The sequence below is a fragment of the Ursus arctos genome, unplaced genomic scaffold, assembly GCF_023065955.2.
Source record: "Ursus arctos isolate Adak ecotype North America unplaced genomic scaffold, UrsArc2.0 scaffold_10, whole genome shotgun sequence".
In the NCBI taxonomy this organism is placed as follows: Eukaryota; Metazoa; Chordata; class Mammalia; order Carnivora; family Ursidae; genus Ursus; species Ursus arctos.
This window is the reverse complement of record NW_026622764.1, coordinates 8,772,132-8,795,555: the sequence shown is the minus strand read 5'-3', so window position 1 is coordinate 8,795,555 and position 23,424 is coordinate 8,772,132. Positions and strand designations below refer to the sequence as shown.

At 39.1% G+C, this 23,424-nt stretch overlaps 1 protein-coding gene across 5 annotated transcripts in view; it reads left to right on the top strand.

The window, feature by feature from the left end:
• Nucleotides 1–23,158, top strand: part of TPP2 (tripeptidyl peptidase 2) — a 71,294-nt gene extending 48,136 nt beyond the window's left edge. The window contains exons 22-31 of one of the 5 annotated variants that reach the window (XM_044381933.3): nt 1,269–1,513; nt 1,771–1,849; nt 4,210–4,248; nt 9,744–9,895; nt 12,081–12,177; nt 13,771–13,901; nt 18,158–18,365; nt 18,459–18,530; nt 20,180–20,299; nt 22,202–23,158. In XM_044381933.3, the coding sequence (XP_044237868.1) occupies nt 1,269–1,513; nt 1,771–1,849; nt 4,210–4,248; nt 9,744–9,895; nt 12,081–12,177; nt 13,771–13,901; nt 18,158–18,365; nt 18,459–18,530; nt 20,180–20,299; nt 22,202–22,291 (1,233 nt within the window). In that variant the 3' untranslated portion in view covers nt 22,292–23,158. Of the gene's footprint in view, nt 1–1,268; nt 1,514–1,770; nt 1,850–4,209; nt 4,249–9,743; nt 9,896–12,080; nt 12,178–13,770; nt 13,913–18,157; nt 18,366–18,458; nt 18,531–20,179; nt 20,300–22,201 lie in introns of those variants that run through there. The other 4 variants (XM_044381934.3, XM_026493567.4, XM_026493568.4 and 1 more) reach the window with 4 other exon arrangements.
• Nucleotides 23,159–23,424: the final 266 nt, after the last annotated feature.

Here is a 23,424-nt window from a genome sequence, read left to right as displayed (position 1 = left end):
GCCTACTGCTTCCACCCTTCTGAAGGCTAAGATCAAAGCATCTAAGATAAGATGAGCATCTTGAAATGACCCAAGGTCTGAACTGGATGAAAGGCTCTGTACAGCAGTGCCAAGTGTTTATTAGAACTTTCAAATTTATTTCTTCCTGAGACAACTGTGTACTCAACACGGTATATGCCAAGCACTATGCTTTGCACTCTGGTATTAAATGGAGAAAAACTTTTAATCTTATAGGTTTTTTTTGTTTGTTCGTTTTTAAGATTTTATTTATTTGAGAGAGTGAGTGAGTGAGAGAGCACGAGCAGGGGAGGAAAGGAAGAGGGAGAAGCAGAATCCCCATTAAGCAGGGAGCCCAGCGCAGGGTTCGATCCCAGGACCTTGGGATTATGACGTGAGCTGAAGGCAGACGCCCAACGGACTGAGCCACCCAGGCGCCCCTTGATCATGTAGTTTGTAGAAATTTCATTCTTGATTAAAATATTGTTACAAAGAAATGAGGTATTTCCTGTAACATCTATAATTTTATGCCAAAGACTGAAAATAATTTGTGCAGGTTTTTTTCAGTTAACTAGTCAGGGGATGATTTATTTTTATTCCTCAAAGTAAGCCAAGTCACATCTCCTCTGTACAGACTAGATTACTGCAGTGCCATTACTTTGTTGCTTTTAAAATCTCAGAAGAAACTGCTGATGCACAATACAGCATGCCGTGCTTCTGAGCAGGTTAACTAGGTGGAGCACAGTGGATTTGTATTCCTTGGTCTCTGCTGGCTCCCTGTTTTTCCTGTCTGTGATAAATGTGTGTGGCATTTTGGTTGTAACATAAAGATTACCAGTTGTGTATACACACGTGTGTGTATATTTGTCTTAGATATTATATGGCACCTCAATTTTGCTAGTTTTGGTGGTGTTTTATACATGTTTCTAATGACTCATAAACTGGAAGATCACTGCTTTTATCAGTCTTGAGCAGATACTGATTGAGCTGAGTATGGGCATAGCCTGTTGTGGGAAATTGAGGGCTCGGGAGCCACACCTGCCTTCAGCTCCCTTATCCTTTACTCTGTTCCTGGTCCTGCTTCCTCACCATTCAGGCCCTTGTATGTAGGGTGTGTGTGTGTGTGTGTGTGTGTGTGTGTGTGTGTGTGTGTGTTCGTTCCTCACATGGTGTAAGTGCTCTGTACGTGGTAACAGTTCCTGTTTATCCTCTTACTGTAATTTCCGTTGACTTGGCTAAACTTTACTTTTTCCAAATGTTGTCTTTTTTAGTATTCTTTGAAACTGGAGAAAGGAGATTATACAATTCGACTACAGATTCGTCATGAGCAGATCAGTGATTTGGAGCGTCTTAAAGATCTCCCATTCATTGTTTCTCATAGGTTGTCTAATACCTTGAGCTTAGATATTCATGAAAATCATAGCCTTGCACTTCTAGGAAAGAAGAAATCAAGTAATTTGACACTACCACCCAAATATAACCAACCATTCTTTGTTACTTCCTTACCTGATGACAAGTAAGTGACAGTGTTGCTTACACTTAATGTGTATCTTAAATACTCTAATATTTTCATGCGAGCTCATTACATTGGGCTAAATTTGTGGTATGTTGTCACTTACCATTTTAGACTAAGATTATTTCTTCCTTTAATTTTTGAAATCTGAGCTATGGGAATTATTTCAGAATGCAATTGTTTTGATGTTTTGCCCCTTGATTATCTTTCTGAGACTTTCTCTTTAGTTCCTTTTTTTCTCTTTTGAACTTTCTTATTAGAATACCTAAAGGGGCGGGACCTGGATGCTACCTTGCAGGATCCTTAACTTTATCAAAGACTGAACTTGGGAAGAAAGCTGTAAGTATCCTTTTTTTTTTTTTTTTTTAAGATTTTATTTATTTATTCGACAGAGATAGAGACAGCCAGCGAGAGAGGGAACACAAGCAGGTGGGAGTGGGAGAGGAAGAAGCAGGCTCATAGCGGAAGAGCCTGATGTGGGGCTCGATCCCATAATGCCAGGATCACGCCCTGAGCCGAAGGCAGACGCTTAACCGTTGTGCCACCCAGGAGCCCCCTTTTTCTTTTTTTTTTTAAATACTGAAATTACCTATTCCAAAATTTCCATTCCTTTAAAAGATGGGAATTAATCCCACACTTTAGAATGGGTAAAAGAGAAGCTCTCCCTGGGGGGAAAATTGAGTAGTTTTTTCTCAAATTACTAGTAAAGTTTACTTAATATTTGATTGTATTTTAAAATATTCAGTATTCTTTTTTCCCAGGCCTAAGTACTTGGGCCCTGAACTGGTCCTTCCCTTCATGGCTAATATACTTGAACTTCCCTTGAAACATGTAGGTCCAGATTAAACTTGGCTTAAGTAAATGGGATGTTTAAAATTAGAACATTTTATAGGATTTTAATCAACATAATACTGTGGATATAAAAATAAGTCAGGTCTTCTTGGGTTACTTCTAGAAAACCAGTCAGAACATTTGTAAAAAGCAGTATTTTCCTCACTTGTACAGACCTTTCTCCTGTTGGAATTTTGCATAATTGTGTAGATGATTAGGAGATATTTCTTTTGGCATTGCCTTTTAATTTATGGTTTTAAAATTATGCTATTAAAAACATGTTTCTGGTTGTTATATTTTAGAGATAAACATTACAACTGGATAGGTACCGATTTTAACTTTTCCGTCTGTTTTCATTACAAATTTATTATGAGAATAGTGTTTACGTGGATCTGTCACCTTCTGTCATCATACGAGCTCAGTGCCAGTCCAAGTTGTCATTCTTACAGTTTTGCATTTCTCCTTAGGATCAGTTCTTGTATAGTGATCTACTACCTGATGCTGGAATCATAAATGCCGTTATCAAGATGAATAGTTTTCTTGCATCTTAACAAGTATACTTACTTCTTGCCACTATTGAACCAGAGGTCACTTACTGCTGTCTTAGAGGCATAACTTAGGAATCCTGTGCTTTTAAAAAATTGTATGCCCTGACATTTCTTGAGTCTCATTTCAGTCAATACTGCAGTTGACCCACGAACAACAGGGGTTTGAACTGCGTGGTCGACTTACATGTGGGGTTTTTTTTTTTTTTCCCCAGTAAATATAGTACAGTACTGCAAATATATTTTCCTTGTGATTTTTCTCAATAACATTTTCTCTAACCTACATTAATTTAAGAATGTATACAAAATAATATGTTATTTGACTGTTTATGTTATCCTTAAGGCTTCCAGTCAACAGTAGGCTGTTCGTAGTTAAGTTTTGGGGGAGTTTATACAAGGATTTTCAACTGGGGAGGGAGTAGTGTCCCCAAGCCCCCATGTTGTCCAGCGGTCAACTGTACTTATTTATATATACACTCTAGTATCATTTGAAGTGAATCAGTCAATGACATTGAAATTCATGGACGCACTGATTTAAGAAGTCGTAGTCTTTTTTTGTAGGCTTCACTTCCTGGGCAGCAGGGCTGCCTCCAACTATGGGACTACCCAGATGGGGAGATGGGGTTCTCACCCAGATAACTCTTCTCAGGTGTCTGCTTCCTTGTGATGATTATGACAGAAAAGCATTGTTATTAAAAGTGTACTTTTAGCAATTCAGAGATAGTTACTACTTCCTAGCAACGTTCTTTCAGAGGCATAAATTATGAAAGTGTGGGATTAACTGTAGTTACTACTTACCAGGCAATTACGTACGGGGTAGATTTTCTTGAGAGAGAGCAAAAACCTAAAGGCATAGAGTTAATTATACTTGCCAGCACCTTGTTTGTTAACCTTGTAGTTTTGCATTTGTTACCGGTTTTGTAGTTGGGCAGGTGAGTGTTGTTTTACTTCTGCCTTGCACAGTCACCTTGAATGATGATGTCTGGGCGTGTGTGGCGTCTTTGAAATCACTCTGGGCTGTCAGCTAAATTTAATGTTTTTAAAAGTGTTTTGATAACTAAGAGATTTTGCTATACTCCGTTTTTCAAATACAGAGTTGAAAAACTTGCCCTTAGGAATGACCTATTGCATTTTTATTAAAATGAAAGTGGCAATGTTGCTTTGTTTAAAAGCCTGCCATTTTGATCGTAGACCTAACCCTTCTAAGTACGGAGACACACGCAGGTGGGACGTAAACCGGAAGACAAGTATTAGACAGAGGTGGTGTCTCCATCCTGTGTAGACTGTGCATGTTTTCTTACAGAATGTCCTTCTAACTCCCAGGGGCAGTCTGCAGCAAAACGACAAGGAAAATTTAAAAAGGTACTGATTGTCAGTTCTTAAAAAAGATGTCTTAAAGCCTTATTTGCATATTAGTTAAACTTTTTTTTCTGTCACCTATTATAAATCTTTTTAAAAAAATCTCTCCCTTAGTTTCCTTTCTTTAAGTTCTGCAGTATAGTGCTTTTAGCTTGTCAGTGTTGACATACTGCTTTCCTGAAGTGTTTTTTTCCTGCCATAAATCACTGGAAGACCCTGTTTTATATGTGTCTAGAAAAAAAAAATGTAATGCTATTCATTTCTTAGCTACAGATATGATACCAAATGGTAATATTTGAAATTTTGCATGTCTAGAATCCTACAGAGAAATGAATATAATTTTTTTAGCTATGTAAGCCAAAACAATTCTTTTTAAAGTCTAAAAACATTCTTAAATTGGATGATTTGATTAATAAAAGATTACTAAGGAATTTGAAAAAAACTTTATTCCCTGCTCTTTGTGTCATTGTCGTGCTGGAGGAGCAGAGACAGAGCAGTGGGGAGTGGGAACAGAAATAAGGACTGTCCACCCCAGGTTAAAATTGACACTAAGAACATGAGCAGGTTTAAGACCATAACTTCCCTACAACTTATTAGACAATCTGATTGACTGCTAGAGCCAAATTTAACTCAAAAAAGCAGAATTCTACTTTGAGTGCACTTAGCAAGAGGGATATACATACTCAGTGAGCTCTGTGGCATCATTCAGCGTGTTAGTGATTTCTCCTGTTCAAGCGGGAAGCGTTGCAAGGAAAATTTGTATTTTAAGGTATAAAAAAGAGATAACTCTGTTTCTTAATTCGTAGTGATGTGAAAATGGGGACCACCATTTTAGAACAGATGAAGTTCCTTTATTAAAAAGATTTCTGTAATGTTTATATTGTTATGTAATGGTAAACACTTTGTTCACAAATGCCCCACTGGGAATCGTCTTTCCAGATGAAGGAATATCTACTTCACTTTGCCAGTATTTTCTCAGCTGAGCATGGTGACCCATTTGTGGGCCATGTACATTCATTTAATGAAATATAACCAGCTTTAAGGTGAAAACTAAAGTAGGAAATGTCGTTCATCAGTCTCATAAAATGAATTTCTTTTTATTTATAGATTGTTTGTCTTTGGGTCATCCTGAAAATAGCTTGAAAGCCACTGCTTTAGAAAATGAGGAAAAAGTCTTCTAGGAGCCCATTAAAAAATAGAACGTGCTTATCACAAAATCATAGCTGGGGTTTTTTCTTCCTGTTGTATATTTTTCCTATTATATATTTTGGTTGATCTTTTGGGAGTTTTGGTGGATTTTGTTTGGATCAGGTTGTGTAAGATAGGAAACTTTTTTTTTTTTTTTTTTTAAGATTTTATTTATTTGACAGAGAGAGCACAAGTTGGGGGAGTGGCAGGGAGAGGGAGAAGCAGGCTTCCCCGCGGGTCCAAGGAGCCGGAAACGGGGCTGGATCCCAGGACTCTGAGATCAAGCCGAAGGCAGTCACTTAACTAACTGAGCCACCCAGGTGCCCCAAGATAGGAAACTATTAAGTGAACAGGGAAGTTTATTACTTAATGGTTAGGAAAGCTTTATATAAAGAACTTGGGCAACTGGAGTTACCTCTTTCCAGTTCTTTCTGTCTTATAGTCTCATTACCAAAAAGATCTATGTATTGATTTATTGCCAGAGTAAAATACCAACTAGCTTTTGGTCCATAATCCTCAATGGATTTGTCCTTTGGATCTCAGTGAGTTTTAATTTGGAAAATGCAGGTTACCTTTTTAAAGTTAATTGTCATTGTAATTTAAGTTCATTGTCATATGAAAGAATATAGTTACTTTTAACAGATGATAAATAGCATTCCAGTATGATTTTAATCTTTAAAATAGCTATTTTAGTTTGTGTAAAGGTATTAAAGTTTTGAATTTAGTTGCTAATAATTTAAGAACTAAGGAAATTGTAATTTTGAACCAAAATTTAAATGATGGTGTGTTATGTTACCCAAAGAATAATTACTAGTTTTGCAGGTAGATTTGACTTTCAAGGATATTGTTCAAACACTGTCAAAATACTTGGCAAATAGCAGAAATAATATGGTTTTTAAAAAACTTACTGTTAAGTATCTACTATAGAGAACTTCAGCATTTCTGCTCTGAAGATTGCTCTTGACTATCTTTTTAAATCGTAATCAAGGTTTCTCCAGACTTAATGGTACAAAATGATTTCCATTAAATTGACCCTATACTAAGTCCTGGAGGAGCAAGTTGGAAAAATACTGACAAAAAGAAAAGGTGAACATGATAAAACAAAAAATAACTCCATTTTTCTTTTGATTAGGAGTGAAAACTGCCATGTTTGTAATTTTTAATAATAAAAAATTAGTCCTGAAATATTTTATAGGTTTATAGTAATACTTATAATTGCTAATTCGATATATTTAATACATAAAATGCTGATCACAAAACCTTGATCCCCTCCCCGCCGACCCCACCAGGGTCATTCATCATGAATTCTCCCTGTCTCTTGTGCTTTTAGTTTTTAGTGATAGTTTATGGTTGCCATGGTATAGGGTTTCTTTCTATTTATAGATCTTTCTTAGAATTTATTGTTAATCATAAATTTAATGGATTGCTCATTTTAAATTCAATTCTGTTTTCTCTCTTCTGTACTAAAACATAATAGCAAACGCCTTACCTTTGAGCTTCATAGGAGGAATTGCCTCAGAACAGAGACTTCCTTCCCATCCTGAAATTCCCCCTCTCCCTAATCAGTCAAGGAGGAGGGGGGACTAAGGGAGGCTCACGTTAGATTAGAATCTCCATGGACTGCCAGGTTTCCTCCTCCAGGCAAGTGTCGTCCCCGTTCTAGTGCAGTGGAAGTACAGGACTACATGAACATAGGGTAAATGTTGGGGGCTGTCTCTGCTTCTTGAATTCTTCAGTATATCGTTTGTGCTGTACAGATGATATGGAAATGATCTGTTCCCATAAGAGCTTGGTGGTTAATTAGCAACTTCAATTTTGCAGACACTTTTCACCCCAGCAGTGCCCACTTAGGAAAATGAACTCAAGCGGAGGGAAGGAAGATGGGTAGCAGGGTCCTGAGGAGCTTGCCCAAGCAGAACCCCTGCTTCTTTTGCCCAGTCCCACCCTGCACATGCGACTTTGGCTTGCAGGCGCTGGTTGCTGGCCCCAGACAGAGCATGGCGCTGAAATGCTGAAAGGGGATTTGTGTGGTTATGTCACATGAGTGGTTTTATGTGCTTTAAACGAGTCATATTGAAGTAGTAGTTACTGTTTTATGTTGGAATACTATTAGAACTACTTCAACAGTAGTTCTTTATATTTACTATTGTAATTATACCCCAAAATAAAATTTAGTTGTGAAAATTCTTAACATGGGCATACGTGCATTGTATTTACACCTAAAAATCCTATTTGGGGGAAGGAGGGGGCTTTCAATACTTTTTTTGTCTCAACCTGTGTGAAGTTTTTTTCTGAAATTACTGTGATTAGGAGAGTAAAAGTTTGGTAACATATTTTTTCCCAATTTTAGAAATTTTGCTAATTAAAACAAAAGTTTTAATTTAGCATTTTTAATATAAATTTGAAGCTAGAATTGGTGAAATTGACTTCATGATTTAATTAAGGGCACCTGGTTATCGTGCCATAACCAGATCTAGCAAATATATGGGATTTCATTTCCCAGATGTTGCGTTAGTTTTTGCAAGTGGAGACTTATGTGCTTTAACAGAATGGATGGAAATGGATGTAATTAGATATAATTACACATTGCTCTTTTCGAAAGCAAAACTTCTCAAAGGAACTATGTATGCTTCTTTACTTCCTGTTCTTTACTTCCTGTTCCTGCATCTCTTTCTCGGTCAGCCCTCACCCCCACTGTCCACAGAGACTGTGCATCTCTTGTCCTGGGCACCAGCCACTGCTGCCCCATTCTGTGACCGTGCCCTTCTGCCCCTGGCACCACGTCTGCTACTGTCACTGGTTGACCACTCCTCTTTCTTTTGTCTGGCTTATCCACGGAGTCCCTCTGGTGTCTGTCTCCCTCACTCCTGAGCATCTTTGAGACTGCAGAATGCTTTGAATCAAGGCCTGGGCTTCCTCTTTCCCTCCCCCGTCCTGCCCAGTTTTATTTGGCCCCTAGTTTTAAACACCATCAGCAAGCACTGTCGGTTCTACCTTCACGGATTTCTGAATCCACCCACTTCTTCCTCTTGTACAGCCTGTTCTTTAGATCAGAGTAGTGTTGGGAGTCTAGGCTTGCTTCCTAACTTGTTTTCCTCCTTCTGGACTTCTGCCCTCTATCGTCCATTCTCCACATAGTAGGAAGAGGTATTAAAAACAAACCAACATTTTTCATCCATATAGGATCCAGAGTCATAAAACAAAAAGCAGAAATCTTGAATCATGTTCACTGCCTTGCCTACAGCTCTCCCAGTAGGCTACCAATTGCATTTAGAATAAAATCTGTATTTTTGTACTCTCTTCCATTAGCGCCACTCCTTGTGGTTGCTGCCCACATGCTCAGTGCCTCCAGCTGCGCTTGCTGTATACACAAGCTCAGGGCTTTGCATTTGCCCATCTTCTGTCTTCAGACACTTCTTCCTCTCCTCAGTTTGGTTCATTAGGTCCACGGCAGTTCATTCACTTAGGCCGTGGAGGTTCACTCAAATGGGATATTCCCTCTTCAGAGTGGCTTTCCAGCACCACTTCGTCTGCATTGTTCCCCATCTCACCGAGTAACCTCTCTCTGTCCCTGCATTCTGTTTCATTTTCTCCATATCATGTGATGTCTTCTGAAAAAATTCACTATCTGTATGTTGTCTGTCTTCCCCCGCTAGGATATGTTCCCAGGGGGCAAGAGAGGGCCTTGTCTGCTTTGTTCTTCACCTCTTTGTTCTCACAGCATTACCTGGCACGGCACAGGGCCTCAATAAGTCCTCTTGATTGAATGAAGGAATTTCTCTTTAAATTTACTTAGAAAAAGAGGATCTCCTTAAAAATTCTAAGTTATTTCCTCCCCTTCTCAAGTAGAAGATGTGAAAGCCCAGTAGACTTTGGTAATTAGTACTTTTTGTAATCCAGTCTGTCCAGTAAAACTAAGAATACCAAATACACTCAAATGGAGGAAAGTTTGTTCTTACCTCCTCTATTTTATTTTTTTAGGATTTTATTTTTAAGTAATCTCTACACCCAGTGTGGGGCTGGAACTCACAACCCCAGGATCAAGAGTCGCGTGCTCCACCAACTGAGCCGGCCAGGTGCCCCTTACATCCCTTATTTTAAAGATTTAGAAGCACCAGTACTTTAAAGTTTGGGGAGAAAATTCCTTTGATCACGGATTGGAGTTTTTTATGTATTGTGGCCCTTAGGATCTGGAGTATCACGTAGTACAACTCTGGGCAGCCCGTGTTCTGAGATATTCAGGTACTGAAGATGATTTTAAAATATGTAAAGTTAAGCATATTGATCTGAGACTCTTTCCACATTCATAGGATGTGATCCCTGTCCATTACTACCTAATACCTCCGCCAACAAAGACTAAGAATGGCAGCAAAGATAAAGAAAAAGATTCGGAGAAAGAGAAAGATTTAAAAGAAGAGTTCACTGAAGCGTTACGAGACCTTAAAATTCAGTGGATGACAAAGTAAGTTTTAGTGGATTTTATTCCTCTAAGTGTTTACTTTTGTTTTCCCAGTTACAGCAGTGTGTTGTATATGTGCATAGGCTGTATTCAGAATGGTAATTATGGCAGGGTTACAGGGGCTTTTAATTTAACCACTTAATTCTGATTTGCTCTTAGAGAATTTTACTGGAAAGTATAAAGAAAAAAATAAAAATCACTTTTTTGCCTACTTTCCAAAGATAATCATTGTCCTATTATTTTCTCTGTAGTTATGCATTAGCAGTGTGAATGATATTGTGTCCTAGTTTTCCAGTTACTATTTGATTTTGGGCGTTTCTTGGGTCATTTAATAGTCATTTAAAAATACCATTTTAATGACTATGTAGTATGCTGTCCTGTTGGTGAAATATAACCTGCTTAAATACTGTATTTGGGATCCACGTTTATAGCTTTTCTGTGGTGCTGTGATGGACATTTGTATACATGTAGTTTCTTTAGATATCATATCCATCAGATCGCATCTTTAAAATATAATTATTGAATCAGTATTATTAATACTTATAAATCGCTTTGATAGGTTTTGCCACATTACCTTCTAGAGGAACTGTCACAATTTCTACTCCCTCCAGTGGCTTACGGCGGAGCCTGTTATGCCGTGAACTTGCAAACAAAGCCATGCTGCTAGAAGACAAAAAGAGAAAAAGCCATTACCGTGGTCTTAAATTGCATTTCTCAGGTTACAGCATTTGAGCTTTTTAGGTGCTGTCATTGCATTCTTCGTGTAGCTGCTGTCAGTTGGACATGTGCTCTACTATTTTTCTATTGGGACATCAGATTTTTCCTTTAACTTTTTAACATAAAAGATATTAATGCTTTGCTGTACTGGTACACATTTTTCCCTCAGCTTATTTTTTGAGTTTTAGCTTACTTTTTACATAGCAGAAATTTATTCTCTGTAGTCCGATGGATTGCTTTTTCCATTTGTGTTATGCAGTATTTCTCTGACCACTGCTTTTCTATGGGAGTCCACACTAGCTGAACACGTACGCATCCTTGCAGCCCTGCACTCTTCTAGAGAACAGATGTCAGCATATCGGGAACATAATTCCCAGGGATTGAATGGTCACACGGTCCGTCTATAGTCAAACTTACCTTTCCCCTTAAAACTAGACTGTATCTCCACCAGAAGTCAGAGTCTGTAAGTCAGTCTCTGACTGACTGTAGGATGTTGTAAACAGTTGAAAATACAATGTAAATCCTTCAGAAGCAAAATGGTAGAGATTGACTTCTGGCATGGCAGTGTGAGGAGTCCCAGGAACCCACTCCGCCAGAAACTAGTGAAAATCCTTTTTTTTTAAATCGGCCTTTTAAAACCTGTGGAGATGATAGTAAGGGCATGCAGCAAAGGATGAATGAAGAAACATCTGTTCAAGAATATCTAAAGTTAAGGGAGAAAAGTGAGAATCTGGTATTTGAGCCCAGGCCACTCCCTGCTTCCCCACTGCCAGCTCAGGGACGCAGCACCTCAACTCCAGGCGGCCTGCAGCCAGGAACACAGGGCTCCCTCGCCCCTCAGCTCCCAGACAGAGGACTTTCCTCCTGGCAGGAGCTGGCTCTCACGCAGCTCAGCTGCCTAGAGGTGAGGTGGAGTGATGAGCAAGTGTGGGGTGGCAGAGAACAGAGGGCCTGCCTTGGGCGTGGGCACCCCTCCCCACCCCAGCCCAGCCCAGGAGGTGGTGGTATCATGGCAGGCAAGGCAAGCCAGGAAAATCCCTGCGTACTACTCCCCCTCACCCATTTAATTAGCTTTATTCAGTTTCCCCATTTGAGAACATGGAATGTCTCTCCATTCATCTGAGACTTCAGATTTTTCAGAAAAGTTTACATTTTTCTTACACATTTTAGATATTTCAAGATCTTTTCATCTTTCTAGGTATTTGAATGTTTTTTCCTCCTCTTTATACATCCATACCTGGCATGTATGAAAACTTGATGCTTACAATTTGATTTTTTTTTCTAGGCTAAGCATATTTATACTACCTGCAAATAATGATAATCTTTGTCAGCAATGTTACTTATATTTCAGATTGATGCTTTATGTTATCAGCTGGAACTTCAAAGCAATGTTAAATAATAAGGAAGACAGAAATTGTTTTCTTTCTAAAAGAAATGAAATATAGTGTTTCTCTCTTTCTTATATACATAGGCTGGATTCTAGTGACATTTATAATGAATTGAAAGAAACATATCCTAATTATCTTCCTCTGTATGTTGCAAGACTTCATCAGTTGGACGCTGAAAAGGTTGGACATGTTCATTCTTAATATGAGTATTTCATTTTGTTTGTAACATTAGGTAAGGTTTATACGTTGAATGAAAATGCAGCCTTGTATTTGTCTTGTGTTCTTTTTTTTTTTTTTAAAGATTTTATTTATTTGACAGACAGCCAGTGAGAGGGGGAACACAAGCAGGGGGAGTGGGAGAGGAAGCAGGCTCCCAGTGGAGCAGGGAGCCTGATGCGGGGCTCAATCCCAGGACTCTGGGATCACGCCCTGAGCCGAAGGCAGACGCTTAACATCTGAGCCACCCAGACACCCCTGTCTTATGTTCTTGCCAAAGGAAACCAGGTTTCTTCAAATTGAATATTCTATTAACCATTTTCATTAAAGTAATTACAGGACTTAGCCATTACTGTGAGTTCAGCTTAGAATTCCTGCTCACATTTTTGTTCAGTGGGAGGAGTGGTAAGTAAGATATCCTGAGGGTTGCTTTTCTGACATCACCTCCAGAGCAGGGGTCTGGCCTGCTGCAGATCTAAACACCTGCAGCAAATGAAGAACTCCTACTTTGTGTTAACTTTGTTACTGTTGGTAATTTTAAGAGTTGGCCACAGTTCCAAGCTGTCTTAATGTGGGCCAGCTCTCGTTGATAATGTTGGCCAGCAGGAAGGTGCTAGCCATAAACAATTAAAAAATTATCCGGGGCAGGGGGTGGGGGCGGTGGGTGCCTGGGTGACTCAGCCAGTTAAGGGTTTGCCTCTGGCTCAGGTCATGATCCCAGGGTCCTGGCTGGAATCCAGCCCCACATCAGGCTCCCTGCTTGGTGGGGGGCCTGCTTCTCCCCCTCCCTCTGCCGCTCCCTTTTCTTGTGCTGTCTCTATCTCTCAAATAAATAAATAAAATCTTTTAAAAAAATTATCAGGGGTTCAGAGTGAACTTGAAGGTGTTGAAAGGAAACAACCTCTAAGACTCACAAGAAAGGAGCGAATTACTGAGAGCAGCTCGAGTACCATGGTGATTGTTGTTAGACTCTGTTGGGTCTATTTTTGTTTACTCTCACCTTTGTCATTTTAATAATAAACTAAGAAGAATGTTCATCAGCGAGTTTTTTTTTAATAATTTTTTTTTTATTATGTTAGTCACCATACAGTACATCCCTAGTTTTTGATGTAAAGTTCCATGATTCATTACTTGCGTATAACACCCAGTGCACCATGCAATACAGGCCCTCCTTAGAGCAAGTTCTTCTTTCCTTCTGTTTTCGTGTGGTGTGAGACTGGAGTAACCTAGCCAATTGTGTTTCTAAGATGCCCAGAAAAGGAGTTGCCTTGGTAGAAAACACTGCATTTCTGTGAACCCTTTATCTTGCTTATCCTCCCCATCTAACATCAATGGGGAATGTGTATTAGGTATTTTTCCGTCTGAGCTCAGGTTTTCTAGTGATGCTGACATTGTGGCAATCACAGTAGGGGCAGCACAGAGCCCCCTGGGCTTCAAGGAGACAGCGCAGCCCCCTCGCTCTGGAGTTGTGACTCTGACAGTTGAGACGACAGAAATGAAGGTACTTTGGTGTACCCATTGATACATCCATTTCTTATTTCTTTTTTTCCTCCCTAGGAACGGATGAAAAGACTTAATGAAATTGTTGAAGCTGCAGATGCTGTTATTTCTCACATAGATCAAACGGCCCTAGCAGTTTATATGGCAATGAAGACTGACCCCAGGCCCGATGCAGCTACTATAAAAAAGTACCTAACCAGTAAATAATCTTTCTTGCATCTCATTTCTTAGTTACTTTTTAAAATTATTGAGAATATTCTTCTTTCTTGTATTTGTTGTGTCCCTAGAGTCATTGGTATTTGGATGCTCCCCCCTTAGATATTTCGTAATAATTTTTTTCAGTTGTTTGATATTAAGCGAATGAAAAGGAGTCTGCTTTCTCTACCATTAGGTGCTGTTGTGGTGGAGAGACCTGAGTAGCTGTGATTAAACAGTCCCGCCACTTGGGGATTTGTAGGAACTGGACATATGGAGGAGGCAAACAGATAACACCCTCTACGATTAATCTCTAAACTGTTCATTGGCCAATAGCATAAAAAGTCGAGATTTAGTTTGTAATGCCTGGTAACACAAGTATAAATAAAGTCAGGTTGAAACTGTCACAAGCAGCTTGAGTTAGGAACTGGTCTAACAGTATTACGTGGGGTGAAGGGAAGGGGGTTTATGGTTTAGCTTTAAGAAACCCAGTGCGACACGTGAAGCAGAGAGCTGTCGTTGGGTGGGGGTGGGTGAGTACCCCCGTATGTTGTGTGATGGTCCCGCGGCCTCCAGAGCCTCCACCTTCCCTGAATTCCCAGGACCGTCTCATGGGAGCTCTCCTGACCAGCTCTCCCCTCCCTCACTTTGGTTTATTTTCACCCAGAGGTCGTTACCTGCGAGGGTAGAAATAATCACCTCCTCTTAGAGCTATTCTGTGATGCCCTCAGCTTCAGTCAGAATACTTCTTTCTCTATGAAGTTCTTGATGCTAAACTCTGGGTATTACATTGTTTATACTAATATTACAGCTCTTCTAAATCTATAAGCAGTAGTTTTCAAGCAGAATAAAATTTATTCAAATTAGGTTGTTGGCATGGTCTGCACCCTTCCCCGCCTTCCAAAGGAATAATCTCAAACATGGCTGTTTTGTTGTTGTCCATTTGTGAGATGCCATTTATGTACAAGAAATTATTTGGGATGTTTTGAATACATTATCTCATTTAAACTTAATCTTCTAAATAACTTGCCAAGTAGGGGGCGTTTTTACCCCATATCTGCCGAAGAGCAAACAGGCTGGGAGCATACGTGGCCAGCCTAGGCTGCCAATGCTGGAAACGGGAGCGCTGGATTCACACCGTGTGTCCCAGCCTGGGTCTTTCTTGATAAGCAGCCTCTTGCATTCCTACCCAGCTTGAGAAGATTCATACCCCTCATTTCTTTCTCATAGAAAAATAGGGCTCCAGCTCCACCTTGCCCATCTTCCTGCTGTCCATTCTGTGTCAGGAGGCAGAGACCTTTGTCTCTTAGCCTGAGTCCTCCCCGCCTCCATTTCCTTCGTAACTGCCCTCAGCTGATAAGCGCCTTGCTCCTGGTCTCCAGGGTCTACGCCTCAGCCCACAGTCATATGCAGACATCTCCTGTCCCCAGTGGGGCCCCTGGCTTCTGGCTGGAGTAGTCTGCACTGCGCTGACTTCCTGAATTCCATTCCGTGTCGCAGGCTGGATCGCCCATGAGAAACTCATTGCCGGAAACCGTGGCCCCTTCTGAGGCTGCCTTGACCTCACTGTGGCCTCTGCTAGTAGCTGCCCCCATCCCTTCTAGCATCTGTTATTTCTTAGTTTGTGAAAATAATATCCTGTCTTCAGACTCATGTGTCTAGGAAATAACACTGGAAATTTCAGTAAATATGAAGGTCCATTTAACCCTGCTGATATTCTGGCCGGTCTTTCCTAAGTCTTCCTGTCCACAGAGGAGACCCTTTAATTCCAGGTTAAAGTGAGCCACAGACCAAGATTAGCTGTGTTTTCAATCTTATTAGTCCCTTTTTTCTCACAGTTTTTCTCTCAAACCCTGACTCCACTGGCTCTCAAAAAAATAACAGTAACATAGGATCCTGACTTTAAAGATTATAGCTGTAGAGACTTTCAGAGATGCTGGGATAAAACTAGAAAGGAGCTATCAAACATCGTGAAAATGCCGAGAGAAGCTAGCTTGTTTCTGGCAACATTGGACAGGTTTGTCTGCACTTACAAGGAAAGTATCTGCTCCAGGCCTTGCTTTGACCAGACCGCCTTGGGCTCGGGTACGCTGTGCTGGGCGGAAGGCTTGGAGTTCCTGTTCTGGGGCGAGGTGGTCTCAGGAGGGCTCGCGTTTCTTGGGGCTGTCATCCATTGACAAGGAGCAGCAGTGGAGCGTTTATTTCTCACTTCCAAGCAAAGCTGCTTTTACTCCAGTCACTTATGCATCAGAAGTTATGATAGCCACTTGGTAATCTTAAAAATGATAATAGCTTTTTGTAGGTGATCTAAAATATATCTATTACCACTTTGATCAGTACCTCTAGCTAGATTTGATTGAGGTATTTATTGAGCGAACACTGTAGGTAAAGGATCACTGAGAGGAACAAAAAGAAATGGAATAGGACACTGTCTACTCTTAGGAAGCATACGCTCTGATGCAGAAGACTAAGGTGCTAGCTAGGATGTGATTAAGAGTTATAATAAATATTTTAAATTGTGCAAGCCTGTAGGAAGGAGAGCTAATTTCATTTGAGTAGAGAAAGCCTCGTGGATTAAGAAAGTATTTGATTTGAGCTGATCCTAAGTTAGATGAGGGTAGGGAAGGAATATTGCAAATATGTGGAATTTAGGTTATTGGATCAGAGAACTGGGTTATTGGGTCTGGCAGGTAGTTCAGTCGAGGATTGGCAAGTACAGCACACCTGTGTCACCCCCTAAGTTCTGCATCCTTCCAGCCCATCTCTGGGCAGCTAGGACCAATCAGTCAGCACTGCCATGGATGATCAAACCTGCCTTGCCAATCCAGTTCTGTTCCAAGGCCCCCCTTCTTCATAAAATGGGGACAATAATTGTGTCCGACTCCCAGGGTTGCTGTAAAGTATAAATGAAGTACTGGTAAGACATTTCAGTTGGTGGCTGGCATCTAAAAGGTGGGGTGGGGTGGGTAAATGAGATTTACCTCTCAGTAAATGAGAAGTTCTGTACATGTCCTTCAAGTCAGAAATCCTTTTGTTCCGGTGTCCAAAGTGACGAAGCAGTTCACTGACAACGTTTCCCCAAAAAGAGAGTGAAAGTTCCTTTAAGCTTTGAAACTCTTTGCTGAAATCTTAGGCATCTTTTTTGGCCTAATTTTATCTATGTTGCAAACGTATTAAGGTGGGTAACTTTGTTGGGTTGTAACAAGTTGTTGTTTTCTCATTTTAATTACCCTTGGTACTAAGTGTTGATGTTGTAGTGCCAGCAGATTTCATGTCGCACATTCTCCTCGGAGTCCTTCAGAGCCATTCCTCCTGTTAGTGTGTTCATCCATGTCTGAGTGCCCTGTGGGCACCTTCTCAGTCTTTTAATCCTCATTGTCTTCACACGTGTGGGACATGAGTTGGACAGAATGCCTCAGATAAGCAAGTATCCTAAAGACTAACAACCCTGGATGTAGGTCGTTATTATATTTCATTCGACAATGATTTATTGTTTCTGTCCTATGCAGGAGTTGTCTGGGCACTTGGAATACATCAGAAGAGCACAGTCTCCTGCCCTGCAGCAGGACAGTTTTACCATAATGATTAAGAGCAGGGGTTCTAGAAGCAGACACTAAGTAGCTTCCAATCCTGAGTCTGCTGCTTCCTAACCGTAGGACCTGGAACAAATCTCTCACCTTCCTCCTTTGCAAAATGGGGATAATTAATAGTATCTTACTCATAGAATTGTTTTGACTGTAAATGAGTTAATATGTAAAAGTGCTAAAACAGTTACTGGCACAGAGGAAGCATTTTACAGTGTTTTGCTCTATTTATAAATGAAAGTTCACTGCTGAAAGAACTTTCGTACATTGGTACCTAAATATGTGATGATTGCTATTTATAAGAAATCTAAATACCTAAAAGACGCTGTTCTTTTTTTTAAATTTTTTTAATTGTTTTTTTTAAAGAAGCTGTTCTGATGAAGAGTTATTTAGCTGACGGAATTTAGAGCTGAACAGACTTTCACTTCTTTTGCTTTGTGGCATTCTGCTTCAACCAAATACAGCTGTCCTATCTCATTTAATTTGTATAATCGTGTAGTGGCTCATTTGATGTTTATTAAAAATAAGGAGTCTTATTTGATGTATAATAATATTTCTGCATTGTAAATCTGAGGCAAAGAATGCATGAGTTTATTAGTTTCAGATAAGACTGTACTTTTTAAAGAGTTTTACTGATCTGTGAATTGTTTTGATTTGGCACACAGTGATATGGACAAACAGAAATCTACGCTCGTGGATGCCCTTTGTAGAAAAGGATGTGCCCTAGCTGACCATCTTCTTCACGCACAAGATCAAGATGGGGCTGTTTCGAGCGATACCGAAGGAAGAGAAGAGGAAAGAGAAAATACTCTGGATTCTGTGATGGAAACTTTTTGGGAAACTACAAAATGGACTGATCTTTTTGACAATAAGGTAATCTTTGTGTGTCTTGCTGTGGCATAGTTCTTGGGGGTTTCTTCAGAAACCTCCCTTGTGCCCCATTGCCTACTCTTTACTGTTTCCCAGCTCCCCGGCCAGAAGAGGAAGAAAATATATGGAGTGTGGCTAAGCTGGGCTCTGAAGAAGACATTGTGTTTAGTGAGACCTCCTTTGTCTTACCTGTTTTAGAACCACTTTACTGTTATTTTCTCTGTCTGCATAGTGGCTCTTTAGCCAAACTAATTTGCAAAACAGTTTGAGAATGTGTGTAGTGGCCTTTAGGGTTAAGCCAGTTATGTATGAAGCTGGAATTAAGAATATCTAGAAATTGTGTTTATGCCTTCCCATATCTGTTCATGTACTGGTTTGTTGGGGATGGAGAGGGGGGCGTTCTGGTTACTTTGGATGTTATTTTTCTCAAAACCTTATGACTTTTAAATAATTATTATCTGGATTTATAGCTTATCAGTTTTAAAACCCAGTTTAGAAGAAGAAACATTGACGAACGTTTTGGATTTGGGTTATAAAAACATTCTAAATCTCTTTTAGCTCTCTACTGTAATTCTTAATAAGTACAAGTTTTTGTCAATCTTCCTTTCTTCTGAAGATAAAGCAAAATAAGTAAATGAAATCAGTAGACTTCTAACCCAGCACAAGACATTAGTTTTGTTTTACTAGACAGATGCTTGTTTTCTAGATTAACTACGATAATTTGTAGTAAAGACCTCAGAGAAAGGAGAAAAAGTTTCCTAAATGTTTGAGGTTTCTCCCCACAGTGCAGTTGTGCTCATGCTGGAGAAAGGGAGTGATAGGAAACTGAAGGCGTCAGCGTGGCACCAGAGAGGGAGAATTTGGATCTGAAATCAGACCCTGGAGTTCGAATCCCACTTCTACCATTTCTATCTATATGACCCTAGGCATGGTACTGAATTCTGATGCCTCAATTTCTTCCCTGTTGAAGGAGGATAGTGACGGTACACACGGTTTCTAGTGAATGAGTGTTAAGTACAGGAACTGACCTGAGCAGTGTTTGCTGCCGTTGCTAACAGATGACTGTTGCGTATCTGCTACGTACCCAGTGCTGTGCTTGCTGCTAGAAAAAGATGAATAAGAGCCTGGGGGATAAACACTGGATGGAAATCGTAGTAAAACTGTTACAAATAATCGTGGTTGCCATGGTACTACCACTGTATTAGGGGCCATGCATTGTATTACCCATCTGTTTACTACACTTAGAACAAGTGAACACTTTGCTTGGCTCTAGAATACAAGTAAATGTGATAGGATTCCTTTCTTTGAGGTCATTCTCTACATTCTAAAAGTGGAGACCAAAAATATGAATAAATAATTACAAGTATATTTGACAGATGCAATAATTAAAGGTACAAACTTACACAAAAAGAATTAATTGAAAGTAAGAATACATTTATATAATTTTTTTATTTTTATTTTTTTTTTACTTTATCCCCTTTTGCAGTTTTGGTAATTTATAATGACTCTGTAGTTTTGTGCTGCTATCCTTACTTGCATTTTTGTGATCATGTATGTTAGCTCCCCTTTGCATAAAGAGGTGTTTTGGTATAGATTCCAAGAGCCTAGTGATTTATCACAGTTTATTTTTTTCCCCCAAATAAGTTGTAGAATATTCAACTTTTGTTCTTTCAAGACATCTTTGAAATTTGCTTGATGTAAAATGTTCATTTTAAAAGCTGCACTTCGGTTAAGGCCTTAATGTTTTCATTATTAAAGCTATAAGCCATAAAATGTAAATATTTCATAGATAAGCCTTATCTTGTTTTACATTATAGGTTTTAACATTTGCATACAAGCATGCATTAGTACATAAATTGTATGGGAGAGGCCTTAAATTTGCAACTAAACTTGTGGAAGAAAAACCAACAAAAGAAAACTGGAAAAATTGTATTCAAGTAAGTGATATTAAATTGTCACTGTTAAGTGTCACCTAAATATCGCGTAGTGATCAGATAGCTAAAAGCTTTATTATAGTGATTTAGCGATACTGACTTTATCTTGACTGATTACTACTCTCATTCGTGTAACGTGAACTATAAAATAAAAGCATGAGAGACAGTCAATAAGCTCTTTACATTTTTTAAACTTTTCTTATTATTAAATTTTTAAAACTCCTGTCCAGAGAACCTATACTTAGCCTCAAATGTTTTCAACATAAGCAAAATGCATTAGGAAGTTTAGATGTATAGTCAGAAGACTGAGTTTACTTTATGAAGGAGACAAAAATCATTCCTTTTAAATACATGTTGGCTCAATTCTAAAATGTTTGAACGTTTAGAGTTTTATTTGATTTTATTCTTCATTTGCAGCAATAGGCCATTTTGTGATTTTTACCACATATCATATTATGTGCAGAGAAATTCTGTGGTTGATGTTAGAAACATTAGATAAGAAATTCTAGTCTTTCAAGTTAATTGTCAAGTGTGAAAACTTAAGTCCACAGAAATCGTCGTGGCCTCATCTTGTCTCTGGACGCGCACAGTTGGTTTGTGCCTAAAGGGCATATGAGGTTGGGTAGGTATCTTGGTCATGCCAAATGTGGCCAAGGTCTGGTGTCTCTATTTAAGGTATTCTTTGGATGTGAAACTGATCAGTAAGTTCCTGGGGAAGTTTTTTGTAACTAAAGTATAGGTTATCTTCCCTCTTAGACCTTTTCTGTGTACCTTCACTGGTCAGTCAAATTGTAAGACATTTTAAATTAGCATCTTCAGATCTTTGAATAGGTTAAGAGAACTCTTTCTGGAACTAATCGTTAATGTGTGTAATGTGATTCTCATCACATCGACTCTGATCTGTGAGCTCTTACATCAGTAAAGCCAGTGACTGGCCCAGATGTTCACATCAGGGGATGTTTTGTCACTTGTGTCCCCTCCACTCTGTTCCTGTACTGTCTGTTCTCCACACCACAGCTGGAGAAGATGGCTTTAGACACCTCCTGGTGAAGCCCCATCACATTTAGGATAAAATTCAAACTGCTTCCGTGGCTCCTGCCTTCCTTCCCAGCCCCATCCCTTGTCACGCTTCCCAGATTGGCTCTGCATCCCTCACGTGTGCCCTCTCTGCTCGCCTGAAACAGCCACCATGCCCCTCCCCGCCACTTTCCACCCCTTTCCACCCCTTCCCGCCCAGGGGCCTCACTAGTCCAGCCATATGGAGAGCTCTTCCCCAGATTGTCAGAGTAGGTTTCTTCTTCAAATCTCCGCTTAAATGTCACCTCCTTGGAGGTTCCATTCTTGACCATCTTATTTCCCCAATCACTCTGTTATCTCATCAGGTTTTATTTTTATTGTATTACTTGATATATACAGCTGAATTACTTATTCATTTATTCATCTGTTCATTGATTTGCTTATTTATTCTTTGGTTCTCCTGAATAGAACACAACTTTCCTGCAAGTGGGAAGTGAGTTTGTTCAGTGCTGTTTTCCCGATGTCTAGAATAGTGTTTGGCTTACGGTCAGACTAAGAAAGAAAGAAAGGCAACTGGTTTGGTAGGAAGGAAGGGAGCAAGTAAGTCGGAGTGAAGGAAGAAAGGAAGACAAAAAGGTTAGTAAAAGACAGGAAAGAAGGAAGGTTGGCCGGGATGGTCATAATCACCAGTAGAGGTTGGTCAGTAGGAAAGCAGGTAGGTTAGTTGATGGTAACATCAGTTGGTAGGAAGGGTGGTTGGTGGGTGGGTTGGATAGAAGGAAAGTTCTGCATGCCACTGCTTTATTATTACTAAATAACAAAATTTACTCTAAATATTGAGCTTAAAAAATCTGTTCTTTAATAATATATTTTTGTGTTTTGTTATAGCTGATGAAGTTACTTGGATGGACCCATTGTGCATCTTTTACTGAAAACTGGCTCCCCATCATGTATCCTCCTGATTATTGTGTATTCTAAAATAGGAAACAAGACTTTAAATTTTAAAAAAGAAAGTTTTATAGTGAATGGATATAAAAACAAATTTGTGGCATTTTTAGTCTAATGCATGTTTTCATCCGCTATCAAATACTGATTATTAAAATGATGTGTATTTATCAGAGAATTTGCTGGCGTGTGGCTTAATACATGTAAATCTAGACCTCTGACATCATGGTGTTTTTTTAATGCCTCACATTGCTGGCAGCGGGCTGTGCCCTGACTGCCAGCACCAAGGACTTTCAGTTGGGTTGCAGCTATTACATGCATGATCAGTTTTGAACAGTTGACTTTTAACTGCAAACCTGTAAAATTCTATTTTTTATTTTATAAATGAACAGGGTTTTAACATGCTCAACTTTAATTTTTTCAATTGTATGAAGGCCTTAAAAAGCTACATTAAGCGTAGCTAAAATTATTTATTGGACTAAAAAGTAACACAACTTCATTTCCAGATTTTTTTTTTTTTTTTTTTTTTTTTTTTTTTTGCAAAAGTTTACACTCAATTAAGGGGAAAAAATAAAACCGGCACAAATAAATGTGTGGCAATTGCTGGAGCATAACTGCTTCACTAAATCTAAATCTTCATCTTGGCGTTATTTCGGGTCGATCATTTTTAACATCCTCTTGACATGCAGAGCATCAGAATGAACTAATAATACATGTATAAGTGCCAGACAGCTTAATCTTTATCAGGTATTGTAAAGATACACATATGGTATGTTTATTAAAGTTGAAATAATGTAAAACACGTGAATAAATGTGCAAAACCAAGATCACAGTATATACCATATGCATTCTGATACCTTAATTTTTTTTATAAATAATAAAAGTGAATATTGAAGCTTCTTAAAGTTGGTCTTAATTTTTCATAAATAAAATTTGGGGTTAGAACAGAAATAATACATTAAATCAAGAGACAAAAATTTCAACATGAGGTAATTTATTTTATATTTCCTATAGGCTTGCATTTATTTGAATATATTGCCAATTCTTGTTTGATTAACTTTTGTGTATGTTTTGGCTTTTTATTATTTTTATCTTTCTGGCTACTATACTTGCTTCTCTCATCCTTCCTCCATAAAATAAAAAGACACACATAGACAATATTGAAA